Raw genomic sequence first — 12,496 nt, 5'->3', positions numbered from 1 at the left:
TCAATGTATATAAAATCCAAATCGAAAACCGAAGGGGGAAGATTCACTATGGTCATAATTGGGGGAAGTCTCACTATATAGACATATTTCCCCCCAGGGGGAAGACTCACTATATAGCCAGACTTCCGGGGGGAAGTCTCACTATGGCGGAAGTCTCACTATATAGACATATTTCCCCCCAGGGGGAAGACTCACTATATAGACAGACTTCCGGGGGGAAGTCTCACTATGGCGGAAGTCTCACTATATAAACATATTTCCCCCCAGGGGGAAGACTCACTATATAGACAGACTTCCGGGGGGAAGTCTCACTATGGCGGAAGTCTCACTATATAGACATATTTCCCCCAGGGGGAAGACTCACTATATAGACAGACTTCCGGGGGGAAGTCTCACTATGGCGGAAGTCTCACTATATAGACATATTTCCCCCCAGGGGGAAGACTCACTATAGACAGACTTCCGGGGGGAAGTCTCACTATGGCGGAAGTCTCACTATATGACACCGGTCCTATCTACCGTGTGATCATTGTCGTGATCAAGAAATAACCAAAAAGAAATCCATAGTGAATCTAGTATGTAAAATAATTGCCTACCAATTTGTTTGAAAAACTCAAGTTAGTATTCGACTATATAATACCGGTAATATTTTGTATTTCTAACAAGGTCATTTTATCATCAATTTAGTTTGCAAAATGCTGACTTAAATGAAACTGTTAATATTCTTGTTTCATCAACTTATTTTTCAATATTTCGTTTCGTTTAGAAATTGTTCACACTGAGGGAATGCGCTTGCTTAATGAATCAACTACGAGATATATAAACCCCATACGCGGTTGATAATAGGGTAGTATTTCAAAAGCAAAGGAAGTTGACGACAGAAAAAATTCGGTTATCAAGTTTCTCATTTTTGATGTTTTGTTATTATTTATCGTAAATGTTTTTAGGAAACCATCCAAAAAAGTATTCAAATTGTCAGACTCGGCTTTGGCTTTCTTGAATTCAAAGGAATAAGTTGAAGTAATATAGTAGTGAAAATGAAATTGTTTATAAAATACCGTCTATACTTCTAAAGGTAATATTGAAGGTCACAGCAAGAGCTTCTTTTTTTCTTTTTAAAATAAATCCTTCTTCTAATAAAAAAGTAAAGGTAACGACCAGCAACGATTTCATAAAAACTACATTCGAGTGTATATAAAAATGTTGGTCCTTGGGACAAGGATTTTACTAAAATATAGATTTAATATGAATGAATTTTATATAAAAAATTAAGAGTCATTCTCTGTAAGGATCTCGGATGCCGCTCAAACGAATTCTCAGAAGAAGCAGGGCTAGACGTTACATTTTGATAAGCCAACATTCCAAGTGGTGTGATGTGATATATAATTGGCCCTTGGGTCGCCGAGTAAGGAGTTGATCCTTTCTTCAGTGGTTCAAATCCTGGTGCACGATGCGGAGACAGGTCCTTCGGATGAGTCCGTAAAAATCGAGTTCCTGTGTCGCAGTAGGTGCAAAAAAGATCTCCCACAGCTTGACCACTGTCCAAATTTGTAGCTTTTCGCAAGTGGTTGCATTCATATACTATCGTAAATGAAAAATTCTCGAGACTGGCGTTAACCTACAAAGAAATCAAAACTGACAGGAAGAGGGTACATAAAAATAGAAGACTCCTTAAGCGATAGTTTACTACAATCAAGTGATCATTTTACCTGGTTAGGATTTCATGTTTCCTGGTCTATTTTCTAACAATAATGACATTATTTTTTATTGGAGCTAATACTGTAAAATCACCATATTTTCATCGGGTCAAATTTTCGTGGTTGAAGGAAAAAATGCTGGTTCGTGGGGATTTGATTTCGTTGGTGAAGACCTTTTTAGTAGTTGTGCATATGAAAATTTACATTTCGTGGTGGACATAAATTCGTGGGTCTCTTCATACCATGAAAACAACGAAAATTAAACCCCAACGGAAATTAGTGATTTCACAGTACTTCCCTTAGTTTTGTAGCAATACTATACATGTATTTAATAACTATTCATCATCATCACCCGGGAGGAAAGTGTATGATTAATATGCTAGAGTATCCACGTATGCACAATTTCTAAAAAAAAAAATGGAAAGTTATCGTCAAATCAGTTGATGAATCAAGGATATCAACAGCCTCGTCAACATTTCGCTTACTTTATGTTTCATATGATGATAAGTCAGTAAATACAATCTATCATTGAGTCGACTGTTGATCAATGATAGACCATTATTATACCCTCGCTTGAGTCCTTATGTTCGTCCATCTGTCTGTTATCTTTTGAGGTACCTATAACTTATCCACAACTCCTCTTATACAAATGAATGCTACTTTGAGAATTCAAACGATTAATGTTTCTGCATAACATAAATCCCATGCAAACAGCAGACATGCGGTGTTGCAACGCACATTGAAAATATTACGAACTTTTTTTTTCAAAGTGCTTTAAAATTGAGACAAAATCAACGCATTTTGTAGAGAAAAAAATTTAAAGTGCGTCGAATATTGGACAATATTAACGCACTCTGAAAAAAATTAAAGTGTGTTAAAAGTGTACATATACATTTTGTTTAACCATGGGGGCTACGTGATTTAACGCACTTTGAAAAAATATATTTGAAATAAAATTTCTGGACTTAGATTTTAGTTATAGACAGCACTATTTTTCTTAGATATCTTTCGAAAATCCGATGAAATTATATATCCAAGATCTTATCAAGATTAATGAGGAGAAGGCAGATAAGAGGACTTACAGTCTATTTATGTATCTTTCATATCAAAATATATGTATTCATATTTCTCTTTAAAAAATTAACGTGAAATAATGAAAAAAAATGAATAAAGTTTTCCATAAAAATAATGATAACACAGAAGAGAGGCCCATGGTCCATATTGCTGAATAATAGCCAATTGACGAAACTTTGGTCAAAGTAACTTTATAAAATCGAATACAAATCATAAATAACAATATAAAGCGCAATATTATTCATACATCATAATATTAACCTATTTAAATGATTGTTTAAGTCTTATTTAATGTCAATAAAAAGACGTTTCGTTGTGATGGAACGTTATTTACAACGAGCACAAAAACTTGGATTTCTGTATCACGAAAGGCCATATGTAAAACGTCAATATCTCAGGTCCTAAATAGTGACGTCATCAACAAAGAGTTATCCAACCAGGTTTGAATAATTAATTATCCTATCTAAAATTTGCTAGAATATTGACTACTCTAAGTCGTGCAAAAATTAATTTTTAAAAGTGCGTTCACTAGGTCCCAAATTTAACTCACTTTGAAAAGGTTTTTTTTTCAAACTGCGTAATTTTTCAAAGTGCGTACAAAGTAACAGTACAATCATGACTTTTTTGGAGGGGAATACCCAACCAGATATTAAGTCCCAATCAAAAACGTTTTAAACCCCCCCCCAAAAAAAATCAAGCATTATTTTCTCCAATCTGAAAACTGAAAACTATTTCTTTGGGGAGAAAGTACTTAGAAGAGTTGAGTTCATAAGTCTATATATAAATGCATTCATTTTCTCCTTTTATGTAAATATTCAAAAAAATGAATCGTTTTTGTCTCAGTGTCGGATCAGGAAAAGTCACTATGAACCCCCGTACCAGCTCCCAAGACGTGATGCGATGTGACCTGTGTGAGACTGCTGTGGTACAGATGCACTGTGATACATGTCTTGTCAAACTGTGTAGGGCCTGTGTGGGAGAACACATGGTTTCTGATGAATCCAAAAAACATGACGTTTTTAGATTCTCTCTTAGAAATTCCACACCCCTCTACCCTGGATGTAAATATCATGACAAAGAACGATGTGAAATGTACTGTTATCCATGTGACATTCCTGTCTGCATCAGCTGCCTTGCATCCAAGCATCAATTAGGTCATCAATTATCAAAAATCTTACAAGTTCTAGGTAAAAAGAAAGACATGATCATTTGTGAAAGAAATATATTAAATGAGACAATTTACCTACCAGGACATTGCATCTAATGTTCAAAACAGAATGAGTCAGTTAGAAAAGGAATATGGAGAGATATCAACAGGCATAACAAAACATGGAGAGGACTGGCACAAAGAAATTGACAAACTTGTCCAGAAACTTAAAGCTGAAGTTGATGAGATAAAAAAACACACAGTTACAAACTCTACAGAAACATCTTAATGAAATTAACAAGAAAATTTCAAACATTCAAGATGAAATCGAATCAACAAAATCTATGATAAACACTTACGACATGTCAAAACTATTTTATGTTACATCAAATGCACATATATACAGAAAACTTCCAGAAAACTTCTATTTTCTTTACCAAAATTGTTTCCAGGAAAAATCCTAAGAGAAAATTTTGGAGCCTTAACGTCTAGTTCTCTAGCATCAGATGAACACGGTTACAGCATGAAGACAACACAGAAATCACAAGAAGCTGGATCCTCTCCTCCAGTCAAACAGCTGCTTGATAAACCTCAGACTGTCATTGACATGCGTACTGGGTGGCCTGTCTGAATGATGAAAATATCTGGAGTAGTGGAACTGGCAACCGTATAAAACTCTTCAGCATACACAATCCTGATTACCCACAACTTAAGTCAATCTGTACCAGATCAGGGAACACACCATCTGACAGCATTGACCAAAAGTGGAGATTTAGTCTATACTGATTTCAATAATAATACTGTGGACATTGTGAAGAATGAGAAGATAGAAGAGGCGATCAGACTAGAAAACTGGAGTCCTCAAGGTATCTGTACGTAGTACCTCCTCTGGTGACTTCCTGGTTATCATGATCAGTGATGATGGCAAACAAACAAATTTGTTTGATACTCTGGCTTAACAGAGAAACAAACCTTTCAATTTGATGATAAAGAAAAACCCCTCTATTCATTGGGTCGATCTGAACGATTTATAACTGAGAACAGGAACCTGGATATCTGTGTGTCTGATAGTGAGGCTATATCAGTAGTGGTGGTCAATCAAGCCGGGAAACTGAGATTCAGATACACTGTACATGCTCGTCCTACCTCTTTAATTAGTAAACCTATCAGTTTACGATGAATCACCACAGACAGTCAGAGTCACATCCTTACAGCTGATTATAACAGTCACTGTATCCACATCATAGACCAGGATGGACTGTTCCTCCGTTACATAGACTGTGTAAGTTATCCCTGGGGATTGTGTAAAGATACAATTGACAATCTATTTGTTGCTCAGTGGGGAAGGCAAGATGTGAGAAAAATCAAATACCTGCAATGAAATTAGCACTTCATTGTGCTGCATTCTTTGTAATATTTATATGCAATATCACTTTAACATGATTATCAATATACTGAATTATTGTAACATGCAATAATACTCCAGTATTTTATCTTTAAATATTTATTATGAACGTTCAATACATTTTTATCAGTGTAATACTTGATTCATTTATTAATGAAATTGTAATATCAGTGTTATAGTGTAATTTGCTGAAAAACTTCCCTTAATAAGGGATACCAGTATTTTAAATAATTTTCTCTGGCATATCAATGGAATAAATGAACTCGAAGAAATCGTTTCCTGCCAAAAATTAAACACTGGTCTTCTCTAAAACAAAGAGGTGGAAACAGGAACCATGAGTAAGCATCCCCTGCCGACCGGTCACACCCACCGTATGCTCCTTGTCATGATCAAGAAATAACAAAATAAAAATCATTAGTCAATCTAGTGTGTAAATTAATTGCCTATCAATTTGTTTGAAAAACCCCAGTCAGCATTCGAATTAAAAATACTTTGTCTTTGCTGACAAGGTCATTTTTATCGACCATTTAACTTGCCAAATACTGACTTAAAGGAAACTGTTAATATTCTTGTTTCATCAATTTATTTGTCTAAATTTCGTTTCGCTTAAGAAATCGTTTGCACTGAGGGAATGTGTATGCTTTTGGATCAACTGGGAGATATATAAACCCAGATGCGGTGATAATGGAATATTGTTAAAAAAGCCAAGAAAGGTGAGGACAGAAAAATTGGGGCCATCAAGTTTCTCAAAAAGTTTTGTTATTATTTTATCGTTAACGTCTTTTTTTTAAGAAACCATCCCCAAAACTAGAAACATGACCATAGAATATGAATGCCCCGTCGAGGGTATATTATCAATGCAACATGAAAATTTCTATGAAATTTGATCAGAATATCTTGAAAAGTGATGCAGTTGAAGTGCTTCTTCAGTATGTATCATCATATGAAGATTGACACTACTTTCAAAAAAGTGAGGTCAAGGTCAAATGAAAGGTCAAGGTAAAAAATGTTGATGCAATTGAAAAGTTCTCATCAGAATATATCAGCATATAAAGTTGAAAAAAAAATATGAATGGTTTCTTTCAAACTCAAACACAGTTTGATAAAAGTGAGGTCAAGGTAAAAAATCTTGATGTAGTTGAATAGCTTACATCAGTATGTATCAGCATATTAACTTTGATGCCAATTTAGGAAAGGTAAGGTCAAGGTCAAAGTAAAGGCCAAGGTCATTGATGCAGTTGAATAGCTCTCATCAGTATTTGAAGTTTGATAAAATGTCTTGAATGGTTTCTTTCAAAGTGAGCTAAACACTAATTTAAGAAAAGTTAGGTCAAGGTCAAAGGAAAGGTCAAGGTAAAAGAAAAGTTGATGCAGTTGAATATCTCTCATTAGTATGTATCAACATGTGAATTTTGATAACACCATCTTGAATGGTTTCTTTATAACTGAACTAAACACTATTTATAGAAAGTTAGGTTAAGGTAAAAGGAAAGGGCAAGGTAAAAAAATATATGGATACAGTTGCATAGGTTTCATCAATATCTATCAGCATACGTAGTTTGATGAAAATATCTTGGATAGTGTCTATGAAACTGAGATTTGAACAAAGCTAAACACAAAGTGTAATGGAAGGACAGACGGAGGGACAGCTAGACGGAAGACGGACATGGCAAACACTATATGCCCCCGGCCATATTCATGACGGGGCATAAAGAATCCGATTTTCAGACTCAACTGTGGCTTTTTTCAATTTTAAAGAGACAAATTGAAGCAATATAGGAGTGAAAATGAAAATGTTGATAAAATATCGTCTATACATCTAAAGTTCACAGCAAAAGCTAGCTTTATAATATATATATTCTGCTTATAATGAAAAAGGTTAAGATAACAAACAGCAACGATTTCGTTAAAGCTTCAAGCAATCTAATTCTATGAAAAGTCAAAGCGGGAGCTATCTTCTGACGTTCCTAGATCATAAGTGGAAGTCTTTAAAATGCATGTTTATGTCATAAAAAAAACTATTCACAAGAGCCTATGGGTCTTAATGCTCAAAGGAGTCCCTTTAAAGAACATTTTATTGTGAATGCAGTATGCTCCCCTGTCTTAGTTTCACAGTTACCCAAGGGTCAAATATATACAATATCATACCACTTGGAATGTTGGCTTATCAAAATGATAACGTCTAGCCCTGCTTCTCTTGAGAAAATTTTAATTAATTTTTATTTTATATACATATATATATATATATATATATATATATATATATATATATATATATATATATATATATATATACATATATATATATATATATAAAAAGCACTAAAAATGACCAACGACACGAACAATAAAAATTGTCAAATTTTCGGGCCGCCCTGTCCCTTACTCAGGACAGAGAAAAAAGTTAAAAAGTGTCTCTTTTTCCTTTGTTCTTATGACTTTTTAACTTTTTTTCTTTGTCCTGAGGAATGGACAGGGCGTCCCGAAAATTTGACAATTTTTATTGTTCGTGTCGTTGGTCATTTTTAGTGCTTTATATAAATTTCCATCCATGACTTTGTATCTACTTGGTAGATCAGACATTTAGGATATACAGTGTTGTTGGTTTTTTAGTGCTTTATATATATATTCCTAGTCCCAGGGACCAACTCTTTAATATACACTCGAATGTGTACTACATGATGGTGTTGATGATAATTAATATGACAAATATGGCTTTGTTGATGTCTTACTAGCCGCCAGTGACTGTTTTCCCCGACTGTCGGCCTAGGAACAATTGAAACCTAAACAAAAAGGCTGTAGCCCGCTGATGTCATATGGTTCTAAACTGAGTTAACATTTCATTCAGTAAAGGAGTATAATGAAACAGTTGTTGACAGGATTTTCGGGAAACAGTTGACCTGTTGGACCAGAGTGCAAAATGTTTCTCGCAGCCTACGGCCTTGGGCAACAGCATGCACTTCGGTCCAACAGATCGACTGTTTCCTTCTGCCCCTGTCAACAACTGTATAATATTTTTCTTGAAAGTCTCTTTCTTGATCAACAGGTATAATTATCTGACGGGTAGATAAGTTTGTCACATGATCATAGTGACATGCACGTGTCTATCTAAAATGACTATCATTTCTTTATGTATTCAAAGTCCTTTCGATCATTAACACCTGATATAGGTACATAATCCAGGTGTGTCACATGGTCTGAATAAAGGGGTACCTTGTAGACTGTACCTAGAGGTTAGAAGACAGGACAGCCACCAATACAGGTATTGTAGGTTTTATAAATGATATATTTATCTTTGAGTAATTACTCAAGACATTTTGTGAGCAGCAGAGCTATAGCGTTGTGGTTTTATATAGTAGTCTTTGGTCAGCTAAAAAAGCACCTTAAAATTTTGTATTAATTGCTTAAAGAAGGGTATGGAGATAATAAACAGTATTAAATATCAAAGTCCATAAAGCAAAACAAAATAGGAACAGATCAAACACGGACCTTCGAAACATCAGAGGTGGGATCAGGTGACATGAAAAAAGGGCATCCCCTGCTGACCAGTCACACATGCCGTGTGCTCCCTGTCATGACCGGAAAATAACGGAAAAATCCGTCGTCAATTCAGTGTATAAATAATGGACTAACAATTAGTATGAAAAATGTCAGTCAGCATTTGTCTCAATGATAAATTGTATTTGCTGACAAGGTCATTGTATTGACCATAGAATTGACGAAATGATGACTTTAAACGAGACTGTTGATATTCTTGTTTCATCAACTTGCTTACCAATAATTAAATAATATAGTAGATTGTTGGAATACCTGGTCTCCAAAACCACATAGATATTGTCAATCAGAAACTCAAGCATCTCTATGAGGTCAACTTCAGAGTACTTGTGTGTGCAATCAGAATGTGTTTCAACAAAATAATTCTGCAAATGACCAGTGATATAGTATACAGAATGGGCGATGTCCCAAAAATCTGGTGATGTAAAGGAATAAACATAAGAAAAGGGATTTTTTAAATTTAAAATTAGTTAAAAATGATAAGAAAATCCTTATAATCTCGGTACCCTTTTGCCAACTATGGTGGACAAAATTTCAGTACCATTATCTATCTTGTATATTAGATATTTGTGCATCTATACATCTATAGATTGTAGTTGCACAACAGTACATATTCTATTTCTCCTTGTAAAAAATCAAAAAGAAAATGTGTTGAATTAAAAAGCATTCATGCTTCAGATCCACAAATCTAATGATGGACCCCCGTACCAGTGCGCAGGACGTGATGCGATGTGACCTGTGTGAGACCGCTGTGGTACAGATGCACTGTGATACATGTCTTGTCAACCTGTGTAAGGCCTGTGTTGGAGAACATACGATTTCTGTTGGATCCAAGAAACACGAAATCGTCTCATTTAAGCTTCGAAAAGCCATTCCCATATACCCTGGATGTGTATCTCATGTCAAAGAACGATGTGAAATGTACTGTAATCAATGTGACATTCCTGTATGTATCACCTGCATTACAGCTAATCATCATCTGGGTCATGAATTATCTAAAATCGCGGAATTTTTTTATAAAAGAAAGGAAATAATTATAAAAGAACGAAATGAATTAAAGGAAACAATTTCTCGAACATACCAATACATTGCCTCTGATGTGCAAAACAGAATGAGTCAGTTAAAAAAGGAATATGCAGATCTCTCTATAGCCATAACAAAACATGGAGAGGACTGGCACAGAGAAATTGACAAACGTGTCAAGAAACTTAAAGCCGAAGTTGATGAGATGAAAAACACACAGCTACAAACTCTACAGAAACATTTGGATGAAATAAACAAGAAAAATTCGCACATCAAGAATGAACTTGATTCAGTTGATGTTGTAGTGGATTCTAATGACATTTCAAAACTATTAAGTGTCAAATCAAATTTACATATTTACAAAACTCTTCCACAAAAACTTGAACCAAATTTACCCAAATTCATTCCAGGAAAAAACTTTGAAGAAGAACTTTATAAACTGTTTGGAGCCTTATCATCAAGTTCTTTAACATCAGATAAACATGGCTACAGCATGAAGACAACACAGAAATCACCAGAAGCTGGATCCTCTCCTCCAGTCAAACAGCTGCTTGATGAACCAGAGACTGTCACCACCATAGATACTGGGTATGGAGGGCTTAAAAATGTGGTCTGTCTGAGTGATGAAGAAATCTGGACAAGAGGAAGTGACACCATCATGAAACTCTACAGCATCAATCAGGGATCACTACTCAAGTCAATCACACTTAAGTCAGGAAACATAACAAAAGACATGACAGTGACAAAAAGTGGAGACTTAGTATATACTGATACCAGGGATAGAACTGTGAATATTGTGAAGAATGAGAAAATAGAGGAGTTGATCAGATTACAGAATTGGAGACCTCACGGTGTTTGTAGTACCTCCTCTGGTGACCTCCTGGTTATCATGGACAGTGATGATGACAAACAAACAAAAATTGTCCGTTACTCTGGCTCCACAGAGAAAAAAGCTATTCAGTTTGATGATAATGGTAAACCTCTCTATTCATCAGGTGGTTATTACAGATACATAATTGAGAACAGGAACCTGGATATCTGTGTGGCTGACAGTAAAGCTAAAGCAGTAGTGGTGGTCAATCAGGGTGGGAAATTGAGATTCAGGTACACTGGACATACTCCTGCTCCAAACAACAAATTCTATCCACTAGGAATCACCACAGACAGTCAGAGTCACATCCTTACAGCTGATTTGAACAATGACTGTGTCCACATCATAGACCAGGATGGACAGTTCCTCTGTTACATAGACTGTGGACTGAGTTATCCCTGGGGACTGTGTACAGATACAAATGACAATCTGTTTGTTGCTCAACATGAAAACAGACAAGTGAAGAAAATCAAATATTTTAAGTAAATACATCACTGTATTGTATATTACTATAATAAAACAACAAATTTATGAAATTACAAATTAATATTAATTTACTGATAATTATCATCTGCAACGTAAAACTTGGAGTATATCATTTTTTTTCAGGATTTTTTTTATATTATAGTTAATATTATTATAATATATATTTTGAAGGGAGTTTTAAACATTTAATTTGTTTATAAATGTTTTATCATCATACTTATTAGTAAATACTAGGGATGGCAATTTGTAACCGGTTAACCGATTACTCAGTCGGAATGATAGCAATCGGTTTGAAAATCTGAAATTGATTAGTGAGCAAAATTAAAATATATGTGAAATAAATTTTTTAAGGTAGGATTCTTCTCATATTTCTTGTATTTAAAAATCAATGAAATTTTCACAGAATCAAGAAGACAATATCAGTAAGTGATAGTTTCAGTGAAATAAATCTGACCGGTTTATATGAGAGGCAAGGTCAGGTCAACGTCATTAACTTTTTCCATGACATTTAGAATAAAAAATACTGTTGCAAATCATGTGATACCTACTTCTATTTCAAAAGGTAAAAGATTGTTCTTTATGCATAAAAAGATATTACTATATCGGGTATATAGCATGATATTACCAAAATTTCTTAAACAATGTAACTAAACTGGATATTGGCTAATCCGAATTTTCTCTGTTTTTCTGAATTTTTTAGGATATATTAGTTATTTTCATATGCTTCCTATATTTAACTTTTTCTTATTTTCACATATAATAAAGAAGTCTTAAAATACACAAAATGATACAAAAACAAAAAGTTTTGATCGTTTACTAAGAGAAAAAAAATACTTTCATGGATTTTTGGCTCAAATCTGTACTTTAATTGGAAGCATTTAAAAGCCAACATAATTCTAGTTTCTTTGAAAAATTTTATTTTATTTTATTTATTTTGAAAGTTTAGTCCCTTATCATTAATTTTACTTACATTTGAAAATTTCTTCAAGTCTTTGATGATATCAAAATTATAACTTAATTCATTGCTCTATTGTAATTTTATGAGGCAGAAAAGCAGATATTTTCATACGCCACCATTCCGCCAAAAATATAGTCCCTGCTAGTTTTCAAACGCAGTTTACCATTTCTATTTTAAGTTGTACAATTGTGATGAGGAACGAAAAATATGGTCTTTTAAATCCCGTACAGCTAAATATATCAGACATATAAGTAAATATATAAATATACTTTGAATGTTT

At 34.2% G+C, this 12,496-nt stretch overlaps 2 protein-coding genes across 2 annotated transcripts; both read left to right on the top strand.

Annotated features, from left to right (window-relative positions):
* The first annotated feature begins 4,000 nt into the window (after window positions 1-4,000).
* LOC134272217 (uncharacterized) lies at window positions 4,001-5,098 on the top strand. Its single transcript, XM_062754465.1, has 4 exons — window positions 4,001-4,088; window positions 4,371-4,529; window positions 4,647-4,784; window positions 4,881-5,098. The coding sequence occupies exons 1-4, from the start codon at window positions 4,001-4,003 to the stop codon at window positions 5,096-5,098; spliced, it is 603 nt and encodes a 200-aa protein (XP_062610449.1).
* A 3,419-nt stretch (window positions 5,099-8,517) lies between these two features.
* Window positions 8,518-11,291, top strand: LOC134272226 (E3 ubiquitin-protein ligase TRIM71-like). The gene is made up of 2 exons (XM_062754473.1): window positions 8,518-8,585; window positions 9,557-11,291. Exon 2 carries the CDS (start codon window positions 9,570-9,572, stop codon window positions 11,256-11,258), a length of 1,689 nt encoding a protein of 562 aa, XP_062610457.1. The 5' UTR covers window positions 8,518-8,585; window positions 9,557-9,569; the 3' UTR covers window positions 11,259-11,291.
* Window positions 11,292-12,496: the final 1,205 nt, after the last annotated feature.

Source organism: Saccostrea cucullata, unplaced genomic scaffold (assembly GCF_032062105.1).
Source record: "Saccostrea cucullata isolate Sc308-1 unplaced genomic scaffold, CSIRO_AGI_Scuc_v1 ctg2485, whole genome shotgun sequence".
In the NCBI taxonomy this organism is placed as follows: Eukaryota; Metazoa; Mollusca; class Bivalvia; order Ostreida; family Ostreidae; genus Saccostrea; species Saccostrea cuccullata.
This window is presented reverse-complemented; position numbering and strand designations above follow the sequence as displayed.